At 40.6% G+C, this 24,075-nt stretch overlaps 1 protein-coding gene across 20 annotated transcripts in view; it reads right to left on the bottom strand.

Moving 5' to 3' along the window:
- The window catches only part of SLC8A1 (solute carrier family 8 member A1), a 447,983-nt gene that overhangs the window by 116,158 nt on the left and 307,750 nt on the right, over nucleotides 1–24,075 (bottom strand). Inside the window, exon 4 of one of the 20 annotated variants that reach the window (XM_086327312.1) lies at nucleotides 1,252–20,572. The exons of the other annotated variants lie outside the window; for them this stretch is intronic. Coding sequence (XP_086183438.1) covers nucleotides 20,476–20,572 — 97 coding nt within the window. The 3' untranslated portion in view covers nucleotides 1,252–20,475. Of the gene's footprint in view, nucleotides 1–1,251; nucleotides 20,573–24,075 lie in introns of those variants that run through there. 20 annotated transcript variants of the gene reach the window in all.

Below are 24,075 nucleotides of genomic sequence, written 5' to 3'. Positions count from 1 at the left end.
TTCAGTAAATCTGACTCAGAGTACAAATAAAGTAACCCAGAGTGGAACAAAAACAAAACAAAACTCCACAGTGGTATGAAAAAATAAGGAGACTGAACCCCAAAGTGAGAGATCTTGGTATTTGATCTACTCTCCAGTTGGATCCAAAGCATGTTTGGAAGCATGCTAATAAGGACATTGACAGGATATTGTGGAGGTCCTCTCTTTAAGGCACTAACTATCCCAAGACTGACTCTGAAATGTAGTTCCCAGACCTTTATTATGGTGATAAAATTCACATCAACTCAGCTGTCAGTCCTTTTTACTGTGGAGATGAAGTTGAAGGGATTTCTCTGTGCTCAAAGCTTTGAGCTTCCATAGGAATTGCAGTTTTATGGAAAGTCCATTGAAATTAAAAAACAAAGAAGTTGAACTAGGACCTGTTCTAGACCCCATAAACATGATTATGAATTGCTTTTCGATAGAAGGCATTATATTTTACAATTCTTTGGTAATGAAGTTAATAAATATAGAAATTGGCTGCTAACATAGTGAGAAGTTGTTCAACTTTAAAACTCCCAAAATTAACATGATCCCATTTTAGAGTGGGGCTAAAGTTTTTTCCTATTTTTAGTTATCAGATTTAGGGTCTATGACTGGGCCTACTTAGAATCCTAGAAAACAGAAGAATTAAATAACATATCCCAGGTGGCACTAGTGGCAAAGAACCCGCCTGCCAATGCAGGAAACGTAAGAGACATGGGTTTGATCCCTGGGTTGGGAAGATTCCCTGGAAAAGGAAATGGCAACCCACTCCAGTATTCCTGCCTGGAGAATCCCATGGACAGAGGAACCTGACAGGCTACAGTCCATAGGGTCACACAGAGTCAGACACAACTGAAGTTAGCCCACACACACTGCAGTAGTGGAAATTCCTACTCACTTTGAGAACTTTTACTGAATTCCCATTGGATCCTGGCTTGCTTAGGAGAGAGCATGGAGTGTATTCTCCTGAAGCAGCGTGCCTCTAGACCAACACGTGATATTCTTAATCCATCATGGTCAGTCTACACAGAGAATAGACCTCCACAGGATCATAAGTATAGTCTCTCTGTATTATATCACAGGTGATCACAAAGCTTGCAGCCAGTAGGATTTATTTTTCTAAGAGATTGCTACCACTCCTGAATCATGATCAGACAATAAAGGGAAGCTTTAATCTGTCTTTGTATATCCCAGACCCTATGAATTAGGATTCTGAAAGAAGCAGAGCACATTTTCTTATTCTCTTGCTAGGAAACTACACTTTCAAAATTCCTCTCCTCATTTAGAAAAATGGAACTATAAAAATTCAGCCCCAGAGTTTGTGCGTGTTGACACACTTTGATGATTCTCCAGGGTAACCAGTCACCTGGAACTGGACAGGACTTACATGAGGCTCTTGTTCTTAGCTCCAGTCTTCACAGGGGAAGTAGGAGAGGACTGAAAAGCATCACTCATTAGTGACCATATTTGGCAAAAGCCAAGTCTCTCCACCCTCATGTCCCCGCCCCCCATTATTATTCATTCTGATAGAGCTGTGGCACAGGCCAGATGTCATTCCAACGTTAAAATTACATTGTTTTTATAACAACGTCAGCTTACATCACTCTTAAATAGATCACACAAATGTTCCTCTGTACACTGTCAGGGAGAGGATGAGCTAGATCTTTCCAGCGGACTTGCCAAGCACACACTGTAGGAGGAGTTAAGATTTTCTCAGAACATTGCATAGCTGGCTCCCAGCCTACAAATCTCCATGTTTCTCTGCAGCATAACTCATTGCAATAGGAAACATCCTTTCTAGTGGTTTCTTTGATTCCTGGAGGAAATTATGGATATCTGTTCTTGGGTTAGGTAGAAGGCCATTGGCCAGAGCTCTTTTCCTGTCTGTTTTCTTCTCTCTTCCTTCTTGGGGCAGGTGACCTTGAATTCCTTTATGGTCCATTGCTTAAGAGTATTATGTGAACTACCTCTCCTAAAGACCATTTGAAACTTGGAAGATAACAATTCCAATTTCAGGATCAGAATCCATATGGACTCTGAACAGTATGGAAATGGTAATTTTGGAAGCTTAGTTCCTCCTTCCTCTCTCATCTCTCCTGCAGTCCCACTTGCTTTAACCTCTGTGCCCCTGATGATAGAATGGGGACCAAGAACTGCAGGGTGACTGACAAAAGTCACCTCAGGTAAATCTGACCTCATGGTCACATTGCCAGATGAGCACATCACTTGCTGATCAAGTCACTACAGCTCTTCCAACTACTGCAGTGAGCCTGAAGAAAGAAAGAACTTTTTTCTTTTTTAGAGATTTTGCCCTTAATTGACCTCATGCTTCTAAATGTCCATAATATAATTTTTTAATGAAAGATTCATGTCAGAAAAGTCCACTTAGATATCTACCAAAGATAAAACCAATCATTATAAACAGTGTTAGCAAAACAAGCTAATATGTTTAGTATTACAAGGAATCCTGGCATTTCTTTTCTCAATGCTCCCTCTATCGTTTTATTCTCTCTCTCTCTTTTTTTTTTTTTTTTGCCTCTTAAACAGAAAGAAAATTCAAAGTAGGGTATAAATTATAAAACCAAAAAACTCAGAAATATTATTCTATTCTTGAATGGCAACCCCATTCCCTTAAAGAAAACAAAAAAAAAATCATAAATAATATACTTCTCCTTCAAGATTACCCTGACATGTAAGATAAATGCTGATACTGTTTCTCATGGGTCTGACTTTCAGTTTCTTGTGACTCAGTCAAGGTCTGGTAACTATTTCCTCCTCATTCAATGCTCTTTGGCTCTATAACCAAAACAAAACTGGATTTACAAATTTATGTTTCATAGTAAATTTGAGGTTATCTACTCTTCCAAGCAGAGAAGGCAATGGCACCCCACTCCGGTGCTCTTGCCTGGAGAATCCCATGGACGGAGGAGCCTGGCGAGTTGCAGTCCATGGGGACGCCAAGAGTTGGACACGACTGAACGACTTCACTTTCACTTTTCACTTTTCTGCACTGGAGAGGGAAATGGCAACCCACTCCAGTGTTGTTGCCTGGAGAATCCCAGGGACGGGGGAGCCTGGTGGGCTGCCGTCTCTGGGGTCGCACAGAGTCGGACACGACTGAAGCGACTCAGCAGCAGCAGCAGCAGTCTTCCAAGCTGCCTTGGTGGCTCAATGTAAAGAATCTGCCTACGAATGCAGGAGGCATGGGTTTGATCCCTGGGTTGGGACAATTTCCTGGAGAAGGAAATGACAACCCACTTCAATATTCTTGCCTGGAAAATCCCACAGAAGGCTATGGTCCATGGGATCACAAAAGAGTTGGACATGACTGAGGGACTAAACAACAACACTCCTCCAAACCAGAGATTTAAGGGCAGGTAATTTATTTGGGAGAAGAAATGGAAATAAAGCTTGATCCAGACAATCAACCTCAGCAAAATCATCTCCAGTGGAGAGCCAGGACTTCAGATTGAAAGCACAAGCATGTTTCTGCTTTCTCTGAATGACTGCATGATATTTCCACGAGCTTTGGCTCTGGAAATCTAAGCTTTGAGGTTCCTGAATATTCTGGTTTGAAGAAACTTATGCTGATATGGATCATGAAAAGCAAAGGGTTTTACAATCTGGAACAGGAAAAGTCTCTTTTGGTCCTGAGAAGTGCTGAACATTTTCATGTGTGTGTGTGTGTGTGTGTGTGCGTGTGTGTTTATGCAGGTATGTATGTATGTTTCAGACCATTTTTTTTTTGGGGGGGGTCTATTGTCCTTAGAGGATAGATTTTTAGAGATTACATCAGCACCATACAAAGAACAAGGGATGGACATGAATCCCGTGCTGTCAACTCAGTGAGGTCAGGTGAACAGGTCAAAATGTTTGAAGTTCTCATTGGGATCTGACTGTATTCACTTTCTGATACAATTCTCCTTACCTCAAATGTCCTTCTTCATGTCTCTCCATGCCCAAAGCCCACTCAACCCTTTAAGACATAGCTATAAGGTCACCTCCTCCACAAAGCTATCTATAATTCATCATTCAGAATTACCTTTTTCTTTTCTGAATTTACCATCACACTTTTCTTGTAAATTCACATGGCGTATACCACTTTCTGATTTGCATGGTAATTTTGTTCTTGCCTAATCACCAGGACTGGGCTATAAATGCTTTGAGAAAAAAATCTCTATCTGCTTCAACTTTGCATTTCTAAAGAGAAGGGAAAGCAACCAGGAAATATCTATTGAATTAGAATATATAGAGATGACTACATACACACGCACACATATATTTTTTTCTTCTGGGCCAATATCATTACCTCCACTCTAAAAAAATAAAAGCATTTGTAGAAAGCACTGAGACTGAACATTTGATACGTTTAGAAGTAGGTCGGAGCTAAACTAGACACCCACAAGCAGGCAAAGGTTCATCTCAAGGAGTCAAAGGGGATCATGGCTCTGGACAATCAGTATGTCACTTCACTGTCATGAACTGGAATTACCCTTTGGTTTGAGAGCATGTGTTCATGATTAAGAAGTTGTCTCTGGGCCCAGATAGAATATCTTGCTGGTCCTGGAGGAAAATGATGCCAATTAGAATGGCATCTAGGTAAGCAACTATAGGCATGCTTTAAAAAATGCCCTTGTGATGAGCCAGAGGAGATGACATGCTATGTTAAAGAACTCAGTGGCTCTACAACCATGCTCAGCTTAGAGTCCCTCTCAGACAGTTTCATGGGATTGTTGTGTTTGTGCTAACTACTCTCGTTCCATGAAACAAAGGGATCACTTTTGCTTGCCTTCCCTCCTTCTCCCCAGTTGGCTGATGTCAGTGCCACTTTGCTCAGCACCCCTTACACGTGTTTACTTGCAATTCCTTCCAAATGTACTTATTAGAAATCCCTCATTCCTGATCCTGGAGGTAATAAACCTGGAGACACAACTTTCATTAGCAAATGGAAAGAGACTTTAAGTATATCCAGAAATAAACTAAAGGGAATAAAAGACTGGGGTAGTTTATAGCTAAAGACCTTCATTATAATGTATTTAGAAATGAGGCGTTCTGCTTCCCCATTACATTGCACTGCCCTTGCCTCTTTCTATTTGCCTAGTGTGATGGCCAGCAAAACCTAAACAGAAAATGCTCCACATCATGAGTTATTCCCACATCACTGGACTAAAACAATGCTGTCCATAGTAAGTCTGCTACTGAAGCTCCCATTAGTTGCCCAAGAGAGCTGCAAGAATTGCTCAGAGGAGACTTAGCCAAAAATATATAACAACAACATATGGAGAAAACCAATAGAATAATAAATGGAAGAAGATGAACAAATTCAGTACTGATAATGGGGGCGTTTCCTTTCATCTAAGTTCCTACATTCTAACACTGAGAGTGTTAAAAACAATTTTACAAACCAAGTTTAAGAGAAGGAGGACAAAAAAATGCAAAAAGATCTGTGTGTTCTTTAGATGACATTTGAAACATGCTTACATACTTTTAAACACCATTTGTTGCTGTCTCTATTCAGGCAGTATGCTTGAAGGTCTGCTCAGAAAACATCTTAAACTCAGGATACATTGTTCTCTTTTATGATTGGTTTAGATCACTTACTTAATAAGAATTGTGGAATTATTCCAGATGCGACATTTATAGAAAATTCCAAGGTCTGAAAATTCCTACAAGCCCATAAGGACATTTAAAATTGATCATTTTCACCCTCATGATTCCTTAAGAAAATCAACTACAGGTTTTCGGATTATTTTTCCATCCCAATTAAGGGTAACCATAATAACAACTGCATACTTCAGTTTTCAGCAGAAGTGACTACACATTTTTGCCCTTAACTGAAGAGAAAACAACCATATGGACCTTGTTCTTAGCCAGTGCTCCATTAGCTAATTAAATTTGTAAAGCCCAACCACGGATTAGCCCCATTTTAATGACTCCATCCCTTTGGCAGAGCTAATGGTGTCTTGTTTCAGAGCAGACTAGGTAAATTGCCTCATTCTGAATAAGTTAGGAGGATTCGTGCAATAGAAATGGAATGTAAGCCATATAAAATGTATATGCACTTTTTAAAAGGTAAAAAGAAAAGACAAAGTGAACTTTAATGATATATTTTAAATATCCAATATATTCAAAATATTATCTTAACATATAATCAATATGCAATTTGCTAATGAAATCTTTTCTATTCCTTTTTTCATACTAAACCTTTGAAAGCTGGGATGTCTTTTACAGTTATGACATCTCTTCATGTAGATTACCCACATTTCAGTGATCTATTAGCCACAGATGGCTTGTGGCTAGCATATTGGACAGTGCAGGATTCCATGGTAGGGTTTTCTACTTCATTTTCCCCTCATTGTTCACACTTATGATCTTTTTCCAGAGTTGAGTATTTCACTTTCCACACCTGGATACTAGCTAGCCAGTCTACTCCCTATCAAGGAAAACAATTTCTTTTGAAAAACATTTACATCTTTTAGGTCTAAAAAGTGCTAGAGCCAGAAAAAGGCCCAAAATGTTTAGCCTGTTGACCCATTTTGAGTTGTGATTACAGAATATTTCAAGCATCTTAAGGCATGATGTGCAAATTTTGAGTCTGACAAACTCCAAAATTTTAACTTTCTGCTTCATTTGTGCTGTGTACAACTGATTCACGGCTACAGTGACCATCTTATCCTCACTAGAAACAGGAAAACAATTTGACAAAGGGATGGATTGTATTTGTATGATTTGTTGACATAAACATTTTCATTGAGACATGAAAATTAAGCAGATTTAATGAAAAGATTTCAAAGGAGGAAATAAAATTATAGAAAATCAGGTTATTTTCAGAGACTTCACCAATGTAGGGGAGATAAATATCTAAGGTTCTACTTTGTAATGATAACAGGACCAACAAAAGGATTGGGGCTAAGAAGAACCAACAAGAACCAATAAGATTGTGTTGTCCCCTGATTTCTGGAACATCCATGTAAATAAGCCTGTGTTACTACAAATAGCAGCGTTACGAAAAATGATTAAATTTTCATCTTAAAATCAGGGTATCTGCCACTTCCTCAACATCTATATACTTCTAGAATCAAAAGATGTCACTTCGTCACCTTGAGACATTTATTTTAATCTGTCCTGAATGTAATTATTCGATCAAGCTACTGTCACAAAATCCTATTAACTCAAACAGAGACTGCATTATTCACTTCTTACTCATACCTGGATTTCAATGCTTATTAAATGCAAGTTTCACTCAGCCAGAATGAAGGGTAAGCCTTAAGGGTTCTTACATCTTTTTAATTTTAGGAATTGTTTCCTATCCAATCTCATGAATATCAGTCTCAAGGTGAGAATAAGTTTATGTTAAGAGTTCATCTTAATGATATATCTAGGCATTAAAAATTCAAAGAATGCCTAAAGGTTATAATAAAAATTAAGAATAAAACTCATCAAATGACTCAAATACTTCCTTTGATTATCCTAAATGGCAATCAGTGAACACATGAGCATTAGGAGCAGCGGAACAAGTATTAAAGTTTGAAGTAAAATGCCAGAGACAAAAGTTGTAGAGCATTATTTTCACTCCTAGAAACCAAACAGATGAGGAAAATTTGAAGGAAGCGGAGAATCAAGTATATTCCGGAAACAGAACTCATAAGGACATGAGCACTACATCTAACTAACTGCAGTCTTCTGAAGAGCCCAGCATCAATGGCTTTTTGTTTTTTCATAGATTTCTTTAAGAGACACTGTATCACTGCTGATCTTGATGGCATAAATGTGAGTTCATGTGAAAAAAACATGAGCCTGAATTACTCTGAATTGCAAAGTGGTGCAGAAGAGCTGAACTCTGAAGGGAAGATGTTTTAACATGTTTTTTTCAAATGCATTTTCTTAATATATATATTAAAAAGGATAAGAGAAAAACCTAATAAGATTTTCTCTTTCCATAAGAATAAAATAAAAAAGTTAGGTGATAGGAAGGCCCTATGTTTCAGTTACTTGTGAGCATCTTTTGCCACTGGTACTTCAATCAGTACCTGTGCAATCAATGTCTGAAGTTCGTGTAAAAAAGATATTGACTCATTTAATTAATATCTTATTGACTCCTTTAGTCGATATCTTTAGTTTCTTTGGACTTTTGTTCCCCCAAGAGACATGTCCCATCCAAAGGGAGCCCTCATCAGATGGCCAGCACTTTTCAATCATCCCTCAGAGGTGTCTGATTTCATCCTTTTATGGGAGAAATGCCCTTGGAGAGAGAGGTAGTGGATGTTGGCCCCTTGTATGATAAGATGTTGGATGATGAGGTCTGCAACTGTCTCATTTGTCCTACAAATGACAGTATTCCACTTAAAACAAGCTCTACAGAAACCATGATTACAGTCTCTCAAACTAAATAAGGGATCCAAGGTAAGATAAAAATCTCTTTTCCTTGGTTTTCCAATTTCATCACTTGAAATGATTTTAAATGCTACACAAAATAAAGGTATACAGTGAACAAATCCACTTCACCAAAAAGATGAACATGACATGAAATGATTGCTTGAGAAAATATGAGGCGCGAAGTCCCCATACCAGAGATGCGGGTCCAAGTTTCCAAATCAGAATATGGGAATCATGCCATCTGGAATGTTCAGTTTAATAATCTATTAGGCCAGCCCTAGAAAATGTGTTAAGTTGATAAAACATAACCTCTCTTCCCCTCCTTTTTAAAGCATCATTAGGGGGCTGCTCTTTGGAGTTCCCCCGAGTTGCCATTTATTTTATTTGGAGGGATTCCTAGGACATGGCCTTAGAAGATGTCCTAGGTCTCGTTTCAAAGTATGCTGCAGCTCTTTAAAACTGGCCAGACGGAAGTAACCTTGAAGCTTATGAACCTGACTGCCTTCATAATCGCATCACCAGAGGGACTGCCTCTCCCTATAATTCAAGCTATCCAAGAGAACTGATATAAACATGTATATCCACCTCCAGCCAAGGGGAGAGATGGTAGCATGGAGGAAGAAGGGACGATCAGGAACAAAAAGGAGAGTGGTAGTCTCTGGCTTGTAGAAAGAACCCACTTATGCCTCAAGACAGTGAGTATTAAAGCAGATTCATCAAGTTTTTCTTCTGTGTCTCTCACTTTCTCATGACATGTCTCTTCCTTAGTCAGGGTTCTAAAGTCTCGCCTCTTCTCCTCTTTATCAAATCTTTATGGCAAGAATAAATCTAAATCTCATTTACAATCTCTCCTGGAAATCACTAGGCACTTGTATGTCAAAGGTAGTGAACTTGAAGTCAAGAAAATACTCCTTGAATGTTAATTTTTCAGGTACCACTGGTACCTGGGCAGAAAAGGGAGGGAATGGTGAGAGATCCTTGGCCCTTTGTACCAGAGACTGGCAGCTTGTCTGGGAATGGAACAGAACCCCCTTTTCCCTGGGCATCATTCTGGGGTTTTGGTTACCACACTTGGAAATGAAATTATACAGAGGGCAATGGCTTTTTCCTTTGGCACATCAATCAATCAATCAACTCTGTTTGGAAGGTTCTATAAATAGGAAAGAGTAGAATAATTTGGGCACAAGAGAAATCCTTGGGGCCTTCAGCCTCCTCTTCCCCAATGGAAAGCAAACAAGGGTTGAAAAGAGAAACCAGAAGGCAACAAGGGTCATTTCTCCTCTCTTGTATCCACTGAAGTCTAAATGTTCCTTAAAGAATTCAGAAGTCTGAGCACAGAATTCTGAGCATGCTGATTTTTGAGGGGAAAAGAATCAGAGAATGTCAAATTTGGGAGGCTTTTGAGGTTGTTCATTCCAGAGATGAATGTTCCATGCTTCCCTCCCACACCCACACCAGATGCCATTCATTTATTCATTCATTTGCCAATTCTTTATAAACACCAATTATGTGCTGGAGACTGTTCCTAGGGTGGGTTTTGCCCAGAGAAACAAAAGAGGGGAAAAAATCTTTGTCCTCTCCTTGAGGTGAGACAGATGTATACAATATATAAAATAAATAATTAAAGTCTGCTGCTGCATCGCTTCAGTTGTGTCCGACTCTGTGTGACCCATAGACAACAGCCCAACAGGCTCCCCCGTCCCTGGGATTCTCCAGGCAAGAACACTGGAGTGGGTTGCCATTTCCTTCTCCAATGCATGAAAGTGAAAAGTGAAAGTGAAGTCTCTCGGTCGTGTCTGACTCTAGCGACCCCATGAACTGCAGCCTACCAGGCTCCTCCGTCCATGGGATTTTCTATAATACTATAAATACTATGGAAAAAATAGACTTTTGGAGATGAGGAGTGCTGGGTGAGGGGCGGCAGTTGTCATTTTAAGTTAGATGATCAAGATAGGCTTTATTAAGAATGTGGCACATAAGAAAAGGTTTCAAGAACAGGGAACTATACGCAGTATTTTGTAATAACCTATACAGGAAAAGAATCTGAAAAAGGATACACACACACATATATATATACACACACATATGAATATACATATATTCTTACATACATAACCAAATTACCATGTAGTACTCCTCAAACTAACATGATATTGTAAGTCACCTATATTTTAATAAAAGAAGATGGCAAAAAGAGGAATAAGGTTAACATTTAAAGGTTTAAAACATGTATCACAATAGGTAATACATGCTAAGTGCCTCTGATAAAATAAAGGCATCTGATAAGCTACAGAAATAATGTCTGTCACTGCTGACAAGTTGCATGACCTTTGAGAAACAAAGTTATATTTTGTTTCAATTTTCCTAACTGTCCAATAAAAGTTGAAACAACAAAAAAAAAAAAAAGAAGAAAAGGCTTCAAGAAATAAGAGAGTTAGCTATCCATATTTTGGAGGGAGGCAGAAATAAAGACACAAGTTTGAGCAAACATGGGGAAATAGGGGGGCCTGGTGTGCTTCAGTCCATGGGGTCACAAAGAGTTGGACACGACTGAGTGTCTGAACAACAACCAAAGTAAGGATGGCTCAGGCAGTACACAGATACTAAGGCAGAAGCTTGCCAGTCTTGTTTATGGTTTAAGGAAACTATGTGGCTGGAGAAAATGTGATCCAGGAGGAAAGATGAGAAGTGAAAGCAGAGTGGTGGGGAGAAGGGTCATCCATGTAGGCCATGGAGACTCTCGAAATGACTTTGGTTCTGAGCAAAATGGGGAGAAATGTTTTGAGCACAGAAGGGATATAACCTGACAAGCTTTCAAGAATCACTCTGGCACCTTTGTTGAGAATAGGTTGTAGAGATAAGGGTGGGAGCCAGGAGGCTACTATAATTCCAGCAAAAGATGAGAGTGCCTCAGAACACAACAGTAATATTTAGGAAGGCAGACTGCATACCACAGATGCCGGCACATGGGTGGATGTGATGGTGGGAATCTTTGGTAAGTCTATTCTGATTGCTTCCCTTTTCTCAGGGAGCTGGGAAGTAAGATCACCAGCTGAGAGTAGGGGGACAGAGGCTGGGAGGTACTGGACATCTGAGTGGAGCAAAGGCTTGACTAAAATAGCTTAGGAAAGGGGGAGAGGGAATGACTAGGGAGGTACATACAGATTGACGGATGGCATCATCAAGTGCTTTCTACTCAATTTTGCCTTCTTTCCCACAGGTATCAAAATCTTTCTCTACCCAGAGCTCCAAGCAGGCCTACTGACTGATCAGAATTGGTAGATGAGAGAATGTGTCTTTGCCAGTTCTAAACCTAACTGGGTTAGTTAGTGGGTTAGTTCTAACCTAACCCAATCCTTTGGTAAACTGAGATTTAGAACATTTCTTTTAAACTTCCATCTCTGTGTGTGGTTTGCCAATTACAGATTTGCTAGTGCTCTACTACGTAAAATAATTAGGATGCCTATGACAGCACCCTTATGGCAGAAAGTGAACAGGAACTCAAAAGCCTCTTGATGAAAGTGAAAGTGGAGAGTGAAAAAGTGGGCTTAAAGCTCAACATTCAGAAAATGAAGATCATGGCATCTGGTCCCATCACTTCATGGGAAATAGATGGGGAAACAGTGGAAACAGTGTCAGACTTTATTTTTCTGGGCTCCAAAATCACTACAGATGGTGACTGCAGCCATGAAATTAAAAGACGCTTACTCCTTGGAAGGAAAGTTATGACCAACCTAGATAGCATATTCAAAAGCAGAAACATTACTTTGCCAACAAAGGTTCGTCTAGTCAAGGCTATGGTTTTTCCTGTGGTCATGTATGGATGTGAGAGTTGGACCGTGAAAAAGGCTGAGCGCCCAAGAATTGATGCTTTTGAACTGTGGTATTGGAGAAGAGTCTTGAGAGTCCCTTGGACTGCAAGGAGATCCAACCAGTCCATTCTGAAGGAGATCAGCCCTGGGATTTCTTTGGAAGGAATGATGCTAAAGCTGAAACTCCAGTACTTTGGCCACCTCATGCAAAGAGCTGACTCATTGGAAAAGAATCTGATGCTGGGAGGGATTGGGGGCAGGAGGAGAAGGGGACGACAGAGGATGAGATGGCTGGATGGCATCACTGACTCGATGGACGTGAGTCTGAGTGAACTCCGGGAGCTGGTGATGGACAGGGAGGCCTGGCATGCTGCAATTCATGGGGTTGCAAAGAGTCAGACACGACTGAGCGACTGATCTGATCTGATCTAAATATCATGTACTGAGAGGACATGATGACTCAGGCTCTTGGGTATTCATGCTATATGACAAGGGCATCAACTGTAGCTGAATGTCTGAAACATGAGCTCTGTTAACATGGCAGGAAGAAGACACCTTCTTACTCAATTTCTACTTCACTTTTAGTTTTTTGCATTCCAGCTCAAGGTTATATACCTTTTTCACCTCCTGGCTTCAATTTTCAAAAGGTTCCAGGGAGACCAGCAGGGTTTCTGTTTTGAAAAACTGGCATGACTTTTCAACTAGACCCAACCGCATCACAACTAATTTCAATAAATTGAGGAGATGATGAAGAATGTTAGTCACCACTGAATGAGGTGTGTATGCTTGCTTCTGCAATTTAAAGGAAAAAAAGAAAAAGGTTCATTAAGTCATCTTAAAAGGGCTCTTACCACAAAATGAAATTTGGAGAAGGGGTAAATCTGAAATGCAAATGACTTTCCTGTTTCACCAGCAATTTAGTACTACCTAATGAACGCTGAGTCATCAAAGCATTTCTTGTTATTTCTGCACCCACAATGGGAATCGGTTTCTGACCTTTAAAACACCCTACTCTTCTGAACTGCTTTTTATGAGTTATTTCTCCAGTCTCCTGCCCACTCAGTTTACTTCTTGGAAGGCTTGTTGACCTTTATCATCATTCCTCTCTCTTACCCAATCGTAAGTTTGCTCATCATTCTGTCTTTTATGTCAATTACAGTTTCTGAGAATGCTTAAGTTTAGAAGGACCATTAACACCATGAGGTCAGACACAGTTGTAAACAGATGACCAGAGTGAGCTCACATGTGGCAGACTCCTTGTTAGATTTTTATCAAGATCTTCATTTTTCAAGTGGTCTATCATCTTTGGAAAAATTAGGCTATTTTTAAGCAGATTGTTCCTTTGTCTTTCCAATCTAGAAATAATAATTATGTCTTTCCAATCTAGAACATAATAATAAGTTCATATCCATTGCATGGGTGATGCCATCCAGCCATAGAACCATGATTCTATACTTAGTCAAAATTTGGTGAACACAGTGTAAAGCAAAAATAAAAGGAATTTTGAATGAAAGTATAATATATTCTTCAGTATACTGTATTTTTCTTAATTTTGAAATATATAAGTATTTTATATAATTTAAGCAACAAAGAGGAGGGGGAGGGGTGAGGAAAGATCATTTCAATATGGCCCTCTTCAATAGGAAGAGGGCAGAGGAGAAGACATAATTACTATGCAACCTAAGGCAAGACATGGGCATCCCAGATGGTGCTAGTGGTAAAGAACCTGTCTGCCAATGCAGGAGATGTAAGAAACGCAGATTCGATCCCTGGGTTGGGAAGATCCCCTGGAGAAGGGCATGGCAATCCACTCCAGTATTCTTGCCTAGAGAATCCCATGGACAGAGGTCTGGCAGGCTATGGTCCATAGGGTCACAAAGAGTCAGACATGACTGGAGAGATTTAGCATGCACGCAAGGCAGGACACCAAGTGATGGTCCCTTTTTCTGGTGACTATCTCATAAATACTTGTCACCAAGAGCTAGTCAGAAGAAACGCAGTATCTTGAAGGCATCATGAGTACCTCAAAGAAGCAAGGAGAGGGTACGAAAGAGTGAAGACTTCCTGGCTTTTCCTTTCCTCCAGGAAACATTATTTTCGAATTTTTAGGCATAGTGGCTTGGACTCAGAGCTCTTCTTCATGGCACAGTGCTGTCTTCTTCTAGCACCTACATGGAGAACTCATTTGGAGAGTCCTCTGGATGGCATCCATACATTGGGGACCACAGAGCATATGTATGGAGGTGGGACTGGGGGTGGGCAAGAGGGATAAGGTTAAGTCAGGACCAAGCAGCTGACTATAGGCTATCAAATAGGACACTCAGGTCTGACTGGTTGAAGCAACATTATCAGTAGCTGCAGGTCCATACTGGCCAGAATTTATGAACTCAACTGTGGTGTGCCAACTCTAAATCTTTATAGTCTAAAATAGATGACCAAGTTCACTCTTTCCTGTAGGCCATCACCTTGAACTTCAGAAAGGATAGTGCATTTTTACTTTAGATATTCAGCCTCATATTTCAGTTTCTGGTGATATCAGCAGACATAGATAATTTGCTGGGAAGATTACCATGTGACTCAGGAATAAAACCTACCATTAAAGGTCAGAGACATGTACTTAGAACTGCATTTCTGGCTTCATATCCCATCCCCTTACACACACAGTCCACAGTTCAGAAAATCAGCCTTTTCCATACAAGATGGGTTTGACCAGTAGATGGAGTAAGTGTTTCCCAGAACCTTGTATCTGCTAATTAATGATGCAATCTTTCAAGAAGGGACAGAGCCATGCCCAGCAACTCAATATTGAGCTTTATGTACAATTGCAGCTGGTGAACGCAGTGAATGACATGGACAGCTCTTGCTTTGTAAAGGATGAGGCCATGTCATGGACAAATAACTGAATAGGAGAATTAGCAGTAGGGAAGCAGTGGGATACAGAGGAAAAGGGGTGCTTGCACAATTTTGCTTAACACCAGCCCAGTCTCTGGGGGACAATCCCAAGTGCAATTTTTCCCCCCTCATCTTAAATGTTTTTCAAAACTGATCCTTTTATTCTGTGGTTTTGGGGGAGAAGGGAATAGGGGAAAGTCCACTTTGCAGCCTTGTGAGAAGAGAGTTGTATCAAATCTTGCAGGCTGCCAAGCCTTTCTTTTGGCAGAAGTGCTAGGGATATTTCACTGGGGATAATTTATCACGCTTGCTCTGGGTGTTCCAAATTTGCAAGCTATGGCTAGTTTCCAGAGACAGCAGGGCAATAAACTCCACTTTCCTAAAAGAAAAACAGTAACTGCAACACCTTTCAATTAAACGGGCCATGGAAAATGAACAGGCACAGATGATCATGGATCTTCAGAAATCTTCAGAATGCCTGTGCTTGGCTGCTGGTGGTGGGAATAACAATGGTGTAGCTCAAGAAGCCTAGACTGAGGGTCTTGGGAATTGGCAAAGCATCTGCTTCTACATCTGTTTCTCTCTGTATATTTTTATGTAAGAATATGCACATACATACACATGTGAGAGGGCTAGACAGCATACTAAAAAGTAGAGACATTACTTTGCCAACAAATGTCTTTCTAGTCAAAGCTATGGTTTTTCCTGTGGTCATGTATGGATGTGTGGGCTGGACCATAAAGAAGGCTGAGCGCCAAAGAATTGATGCTTTTGAACTGTGGTGTTGCAGAAAACTCTTGAGAGACTCTTGAACTGCAAGGAGATCCAACCAGTCAATCCTAAAGGAAATCAATCCTGAATATTCATCAGAAGGACTGAGATGAAGCTTTGGGCACCTGATGCCAAAAGTCTGCTCATTAGAAAGGACCCTGAATGCTGGGAAAGATCAAAGAAAGGAGGAGAAGGGGACGACAGAGCATGAGACAGTTGGATGGCATTACCGACTCAATGCACATGAGTTTGAGCAAGCTCTGGGAGATGGTGAAGGACAGGGAAGCCTGGCGTGCTGCAGTCCATGGGGTTGCAAAGAGTTGGACACTGAACAACTGAACAGCAACACACATGTGAACCCTCACATGTTCAAGACCAAAACAGAACTGTTGGATGCTATCAGAAGAATTATAGCCTCCTTCACTATGAAACCAGTCAAGTCTTTCTTACTGTCTCTGAAGTCTGCTTTTCCCAACTCCTTCCTCACCTTCCAGGTATCCTCAGGGTGCTTCCTTGATAATCCAAGGCTCTGAGGAGCAGGAAACAAACAGCAACTCCCTCCAGATAAGTGAGCCACGCTGGGACTTGTCCTCACTGCCTCAGCTCTTCCTAACATCCTTTATGCTTTCAAGGTGAGGGTTCCAGAAGCTACTTAGCAAATCACTTGTACATTACATTAACTCAAGTCACATATCAGTATCTTATAGGCAACTTCCAGGCCAGCATTCAGAGGATTAACAGATGGTGTGCATGTTGAGTGGGCAATTAGTACATAAAAGGAGGGCTGTGTGAGGACAGACTCTCACCCCAAGTAGGACACCACCTTCAGAGGCTCCTTCTACTTTGGTGGTCCAGGATCACACCATCTGCTTCTATGGACATCCCAAGAACCTGCTCATTACAGAAACAGCCCAGGACCACTCCAGTGATGTGAGTTTTGCAGGACAGGAGAACTCAGAGGTCACTCAGGTCACTTTCCTCTCCAGGAAACACAGGGCAGACTTCTACTTAGTTTTGTTCTCCTGACTTTTGTTTCTATGGATTGTTTACGGATTGACAGGATCAATTCCTATGGAGCAGAGGACTACCTTGGGCCAGACTCTACCTTCAAATTCAGAGACACTGTAAGGCAAAATAGGGTCTAATGAGTTTTATAATGCGTTAGAAATATCTTCCTACTTTTTAGGGGGATGCTAATCCATATGACTTCTTCAATCCTTGCCCTCTCTTGCCCTGCTAAAGCATTTATAAGAAATGGCACACAGAAGGAGCTCAATAGATGTTAGTTCTTATTTTTGCCCTCAACAGGTATTCCGATCCTATGCCCCAGGTCCCAAATCCGAGTGGAGCTCTCCTCTTGTTTTTCATGATCCTACCAAACTGCTCTGCTCTAGGATGACACCTGACAAGGTAAACTGCATTTAGGTGTTAATGGGTGACTGTGGGTTGACAGATAAGCCTTCAGAGTCTACGTTATTTCTTGACCTGTGCCTCTCCTTTGGGCTTCAGCTTCTATCAGGCTTCTCCTCTGTTCTGTGTGATCCTTCAGATGCTTCTCTTTCTTGCCCTCAAGTTCTTTCCATTTAGGTAACTAGAGGTCATCTTTCAGGAAGTCGTTTAATGGGGTTGGTGGTGTTCTGAGCCCAGAGGATTCTTCTCATTGTAGAGTGAACTGTGATCCCAACCTTTATTCTAGACTATGTACAGAAAACAGTTCATCAGAGCAACAAGATAAGGTTTAGCTAACACGATCCCACCTGTTGGTCCGTGAAACCACAAATTTCAAGATTTTAATTACAAAATTCACACCCACCCACCCACCATGCTCATTTCCTACAGTTATGTAACTTAACAAATAAGCCCATCTAAGTTTTACCTGGATGGTGACAGAAATGGGGTTAAAAAATAAAAAATATTAAGTAACCATATGTTTAATTTATACTTTACCTAATAGAATAATGCTGTATTCTGAAATAAATCAACATGTGATGAACAGGTTGCATGAAGGCTTGTCTTTACATATAGGCCTACAGGCCAATATTAAGAGGAAAGAAAAAACAAACCTTAGTCTTCAGCAAAGGGACACAGCTTTCAGAATGTCATGAGAGATTCTATTTCAACTACTTGCAGTTAACTTGAAAATCCTTTTAACTCTGACACCGTTATTAATGAAAACTGCAATTAGTAAACACTTTGGTTCTAAATTTCACTTTATCAATATTTCCTCTCTCTGCTACCTATTAGTACGCTGGACTACTAGGCTTACATTTTTTAAAAAGGCCTTATTTTCCACTGCTAGCTGTGTTTTGTTTGGATAAACTCAGGGCAAACAGTGTGTAATTTCTGCATTGTGAAAAAGGGAATGACAATACATTAGACAGAACATTTTTGAATAAAGAATTAGCAACTAGAAAGACTGAAAACAAATTTGGTATGACCAAGTAGGCCATAATTAGCATGATACATTTTTGTTGGCTGAATTTTATGTATATGGAGCAGAAGCAGGAAAAGAGGAAGCACATGTAGGCCTTAGTCTATGTACTTTTCTGATTTTACGGATGATTACATTTCTCCAAGGCCTCTAATGCCTTATAAAAGATGAACACATTCTTCTGGGAGGAAAAGCCAATTAACTTCCTTGTGTGCAGAGACTGGTAACCTTGCCTCTTCTATCTTGGGTTTCAGCGGGACACCCTCATCTTTGGATGAAAAATGCTGACCAGTGGAATCTTGGCTAAGAGTGCAGTGTCCTGGCCTCATGCCCAGCTTTTGTGGCAGGGAGTTACCCCCCGAGTCCTTTTTTTTTTTTTTTAACTAACACTAAAGTTGTGACTTCGAAAGCAAGATTTGCTAGTGCAGCAGAGGAAACTGGGCTTTCCTTTTATAGCTATCAAAATCAAGTCTTATGTTTCCTTGCAACCCTCAACTGGCCTCTTTGGTCTGATATAATCACAATATTCATAAAAATCTTGGTGGGAGAAGTTAAGGAGAGACAAGAGCATGCAGGATTCCCCCAGTTTTGGGGAGCTCCATCTATGTGGCCCTGTCAAGAGGGATGCAGGAGAAGGACTGTGGAGTGAAGGTGAACCCTGATATGTGTGTATCCACAGAGGAGTAACCGCAGAGAACAATGAGAAAGGGAGAATGAAGGGCAGCTGTCATTGACCTTGTAGGCTTCCTGCACGGGATTAAAAGTCAGAAACTGGCGGATGCTTCCGAGGAGTCTTCATGGCCATTCCTCATCCCCTACTGTCAGCACATGACAAAGTGTGCTGTGGTTAGCAGGAAATTCTTTCCAAACATTGCAAAATATTGGTCGTGTTCTCTTCAGTCTCTCATCAACCCATAAGAGGTCACAGGAGATGTTAGAAATTCTCTGTCCAATTCAATGTCCAATTCAAAGAAACAGAAATGGAATTGAAATACACTCTTGGAGTTTCCTTCAGTGATGCTTTCAGATATAACAAAACTTACAAACATTTTAAAATAGACCTAAAACCACCTCAAATTTCAGGTATTTTTCTCCTTTTGGCCTTCCATTCTAATAAATGGTTAGCCTACCTAACAAGTTAATGGTCTTCTAAAATCACTTCAGCTTATAGCAATGATACTTAAGTCTTAGAAAGAGTCCTAAAGGAGTTGAATCAGTATCTTAATTGGCATTATAATGTCCAAAACAGAGATGTGATTAGAATTAAGTTTCCCATTCGTGAGGTGGTTCGAAATTGTGATTTAGCCCCTGTACAGCTTGCCTAGAGTAGGATAGCTTTTAAAAAATCAACATGTCTTTCTGTCAGAGTTTGGTTAGGCACAATTTGACTGAAATTACACCTAGTAAATAAGATTATTTTTATTTTGTTTGAGAGACATAGATCACTATTCCTTATGTTTCTTTTTTTTTCCCCCATCTCAGGCAAATGAGGCCAACTTTCTTGCATCTCTGAATCTGTAGCCTTGCAACTGGCTGGCAATGATCTTGAGAAGGAATAACTGTGGCTATGACTTAGATGTTTCTTTGAAGAAAATAAAAGAAATGCAGACAAAGGAAGGGGAAAAGACAAGGGAGGAGGAGAAACAGTAGAGAGAAGAAGAAAAGAGGTAAAGGAAAGTAAGAAAGAAGAGGTTCTGTGAAGAAAAAAGAAAGAATTTAAGTCATCAGAGCTTCCAAGGGAATATCAACTCTGATAGCCGAGACACCTCTAACTTGGCTCCTTCACCTCCCGAGTGAGGGAGAGCATCATTTCTAAAGGCGGTCTCATGTGAGTCTGGCACATGCTTGATGCTTTGCCATCATTGCATAGGTGCTTCTTGGAAGGTCCCAAGCCCGGCCGCCCCTGGACACAGGTCTTTGTGCCTTTGGTTTGTCACATGCTGGCCAACTAGCCGGCTAATCTGGAGACTGGTTTAACCCCAGGGCTCTTTTGATTTCTTTTTCTGACATAGCAGTACTTCCATTAAGAAAAAGGCACTCAGCTATTAACTTCTGCTAACTCTGAACCTGGCCAATGAGCTAGAAGCATGTGCAATTCTGTGTCTATTTCAGGGCATGGATGTGGGGGCGGTGAAAACTCTGCTTGGTTTGGAGCTCTTTGCATTCATCTCACTCTTCCCAGCCGGCTCTGTCTTCTTTGTTCATCCTTTCCCTGACAGGCTGCATGATGCTTACAAGAACGGTGCAGGATTCCAACAGGCTCAGACTGGATGGAGGAAGGAAAGAGTACAGGAATAGCTCCCTTTCTTAATAGTTTAAAAAAAAAATTACATTTTTTAAAAAAGAGAATGCCTGAGTGATCTTAAATACTAGTCATTGCTATTTGAATGCTTTATTTTCTAAAGAGGGGAATTTAAACCCCATATACTATATAATCTTTGTATTCCTGTATCTTTTCTTTCTCTCTCCCTAGGTTTTAGAACTTACTGGAGAAAAAAAGCCCATGTGCGCCTAGTCTCTGGTGCTTTTGATCACTACATTGCAATGTCTAATATACTAAACATTGGCCCTGGGAAAGCAAACAGCAAACAACAGGTTATGGATACAAATAATTAATTAAATACCTGTCTGATTCATTTCAATGAAGTAAATACTTTAATCATAACAACAGTTTTTTTTCCTAATCTGTTGGATTGTCAGTGTATTAGAAGTGAGCATATCCTAATTTATAATAGGAGGAGTGGGTAAGGCTGAACGAGATGTTTGCTCCCTTTATGTAACCATCAGAGACAAAACAGGAATGAGCCTCCATGAAGCAGAGTGGGTCTTGCCCAGAAATTACACAGGTAACCAACTAAGTATTTGTGAGCCCATCATAGTTTGGCCACAAATACATCCACCACAAAGATATTAAATTGCCTAAAATTTTTACTTTGTATGGACTCAAACATGATATGATTTGAGAGAGAAATGATAGCTAATTGTCTAGTGAGATGGAGTCATTTTAACTGATGACATAATACCTTACGCTTTTAACTGAATGGAAAAAGTATAAGCTTGAAGGAGAGGAGGCTGTCTCTGAGAGGCTGGGTGGGGTTCTGGAGGGGGTTTGAAAGGATTGAGGATCCATTAATGAAAAAGTTTCAAGAAACAGAGTCAGAGAAGCCAAACAGTTATCTTGCCTCTCCCAGATTTTCTGGGAATCAGGCATTCCTGAAAGTCCCTAATTTATTAACTTCACTGTTGAAAATCATAAAATACCAGGAGCTAAAACTCCATCACTTTATGAGAAAGGGAGCAGAATCCCATGAAGGTGACAAAGAAGTCATAGCTGGAGAATAAGAATATTTTAGAATTTTCTTAACACTGTGCTAGGTAGTAGGAAGTTCACACACCTCTTCCAATCCAATGACTGACTACCAGCCGTGGCCATACACCCAATCACTCGTGGAAGTGGAGAATACATAGATTGTCTAAGTTTTCCAGACCACTACCCATGAGAGAATACAATTGCTTAGGCTTTGGGTTAGCATTTGGCAAGTGTAGTTTTCTTTTTTTTTTTAAACCCCACAATGATTCCGAGTCACTGCAGGGTTAAGAACTATTTGTTTAATTCTTAAAATTCTGTAAGGCAAGTATATTACTCCATCTTCTCCCAAGATGAAACTGAAGTTCATATTTGACCAATTTCAGGGAACAAGAACTCGGGTCTATAATTTCCAGTTTTCCCATTTAATACAACAGCTTCCCTGAGGTGCTGAAGTCAGGTTTTGAGCAGAGAACCATGAGACTTGCAACTGAATCCCACTATATCTCTTTTTCTAAGAGACACTAAGGAATATATCTGTTGGCAACAGGGTATAGAGAAAACAGCACAGAGTGGTTTTAATTATTGTTAGTTGTGTGACTGAGTATGCCACCGTGCTGAGCCTCAGTATCCTCATTTGTATAGCATGAATAATAAATATCTCAAATTGTATTGGAATAGTAAATGAGAAAAAAAATATATAATGCAGTTTAAATAGTGCCTGGCACTTAGTAAACCCCCAACAAGTAGTAGCTCTTTTTGCCAAGTTGATAGCTCCTAATGATCTTATATTAGGCATTTGGCCTCATTTTTTTCTTCTTCCCTTTTTCTTTAAACAAAAAAAAAGGGGTAGGACTTCCCTAGTGGTCCAATGGTTAAGAATCCACCTGCCAACGCAGGGGACACGGATTTGACCCCTGGTGCAGGAAGATTCCACATGCCTCGAGGCAACTAAGACCACAGGCCGCAGCTACTGAAGCCCGAGTGCCCTAGAGCCTGTGCTCTGCAACAAGAGGAGCCACCGCGATGAGAAGACCTTTACCGCAACTAGAGAACGCCTGTGCAGAGCAACAAAGACCTAGGCAGCCAAAACGAAATAAATCAACAGTAAAATAAAAAAAGAAAGGGGCAGAAGGCACCAGGCATGGGATACAGTCAAAGCTGGTAATGAATCATGCAGAATCTCTCTTATACCCAGTGAAAGATACGTAATTTCTATATAATTTCTATTTCTCTCCACATGAGAGTCAGCTTAGGATAAGGGACTTATCTCCAAGCTGTATTTGCCTTTAGCCATCAAAACCTTAATTTTTTTCTTAGGCAGTATTTTGGTCAGGGGGTGGGGTGGCTGATGGAGACAGGGGCGGGGAGGTGACAGCCCCTCCCAAGGATGCCTCCTGGTGACACCACTCCTCAAGCATCACACTTTACCTTAGCCTCATTGGGATAAACAGATTCTTCCGGTGTAATCTTATGAGCTGCTAGACCTAGACAAGTACGTTTACCACTTGAATGGTAAGCCTCAGTGTTAGAATTGCTCTATTTATATTTTGCTCTGCAGGCAATCCTGATGCTTTTACATAATCGGTAAGCTCCACTCACTCAGCAAAGAAGTAAATAAGATGATAAACAATACTTTCTTTTCCACACAGGCTTATGATGTATTCAGAAGCCAACTTCACTTCCAATTATTCTGGCTAACTCAACCTGTTTTAAAATACCTGAGATGACAGTTGGTTTTATAGTTTCCCCTCGAAAGTCAGGCCTTGCTATGACAGTCACTTTACAAGCACAGGGGAGCCTGCTGTGTGATGGGCAGGGCAAGGGCTGGTTTAACATAATTACTCAAATTTAGCCTTGCTGGGTCTATGCAGCTCTTGTGTAGTTACATAGCACTCCCGGGCTCCAGAGAGGATGGAAGTCTGGCAGCTCTATATGCCATCTAGATTCTCTGTTCTGCAAACTTCTGTGGTTTCAAGGGTTAGTTTTGTGGTCCATAAGAAACTGAAATGCAGGTTTAGAGAATCATTTGGAAATGCAAGCAGGAACCACATACCTGCTCAGGCACGGGAAGTTCTAGACCACCAAGGAACTTGAGAATAATCTGGTTTCTGTATACAGACTTTGTTGTCTCTGGATCCTTCCTCCAGAGAGAAGTCAGTTATAGACATTTACGATTCTAAAAAGGACCTGGATTCTCCTACCTTACCCCACTCCACTCTGGGGACACAGAACTAGTGCCATAGGCATTAGACTAACTTGCTTTTTATTTCCTTCTGAGTTGAAGTAGAAGTACCCTTGACTGACGCATCTGCATTTGAATGTCCATAAGGGTGGCAAGTCAGAGAAGGCAATGGCACCCCACTCCAGTACTCTTGCCTGGAAAATCCCATGGATGGAGGAGCCTGGTGGGCTGCAGTCCATGGGGTTGCTAGGAGTAGGACATGACTGAGGACTTCACT

This window comes from Bos grunniens, chromosome 11 (genome assembly GCF_055505025.1).
Source record: "Bos grunniens cultivar Pamir isolate PY7600 chromosome 11, Bosgru_T2T1.0, whole genome shotgun sequence".
In the NCBI taxonomy this organism is placed as follows: domain Eukaryota; kingdom Metazoa; phylum Chordata; class Mammalia; order Artiodactyla; family Bovidae; genus Bos; species Bos grunniens.
Note: the sequence above shows the minus strand (reverse complement) of the source record. Positions and strands in the feature narration are given on the sequence as shown.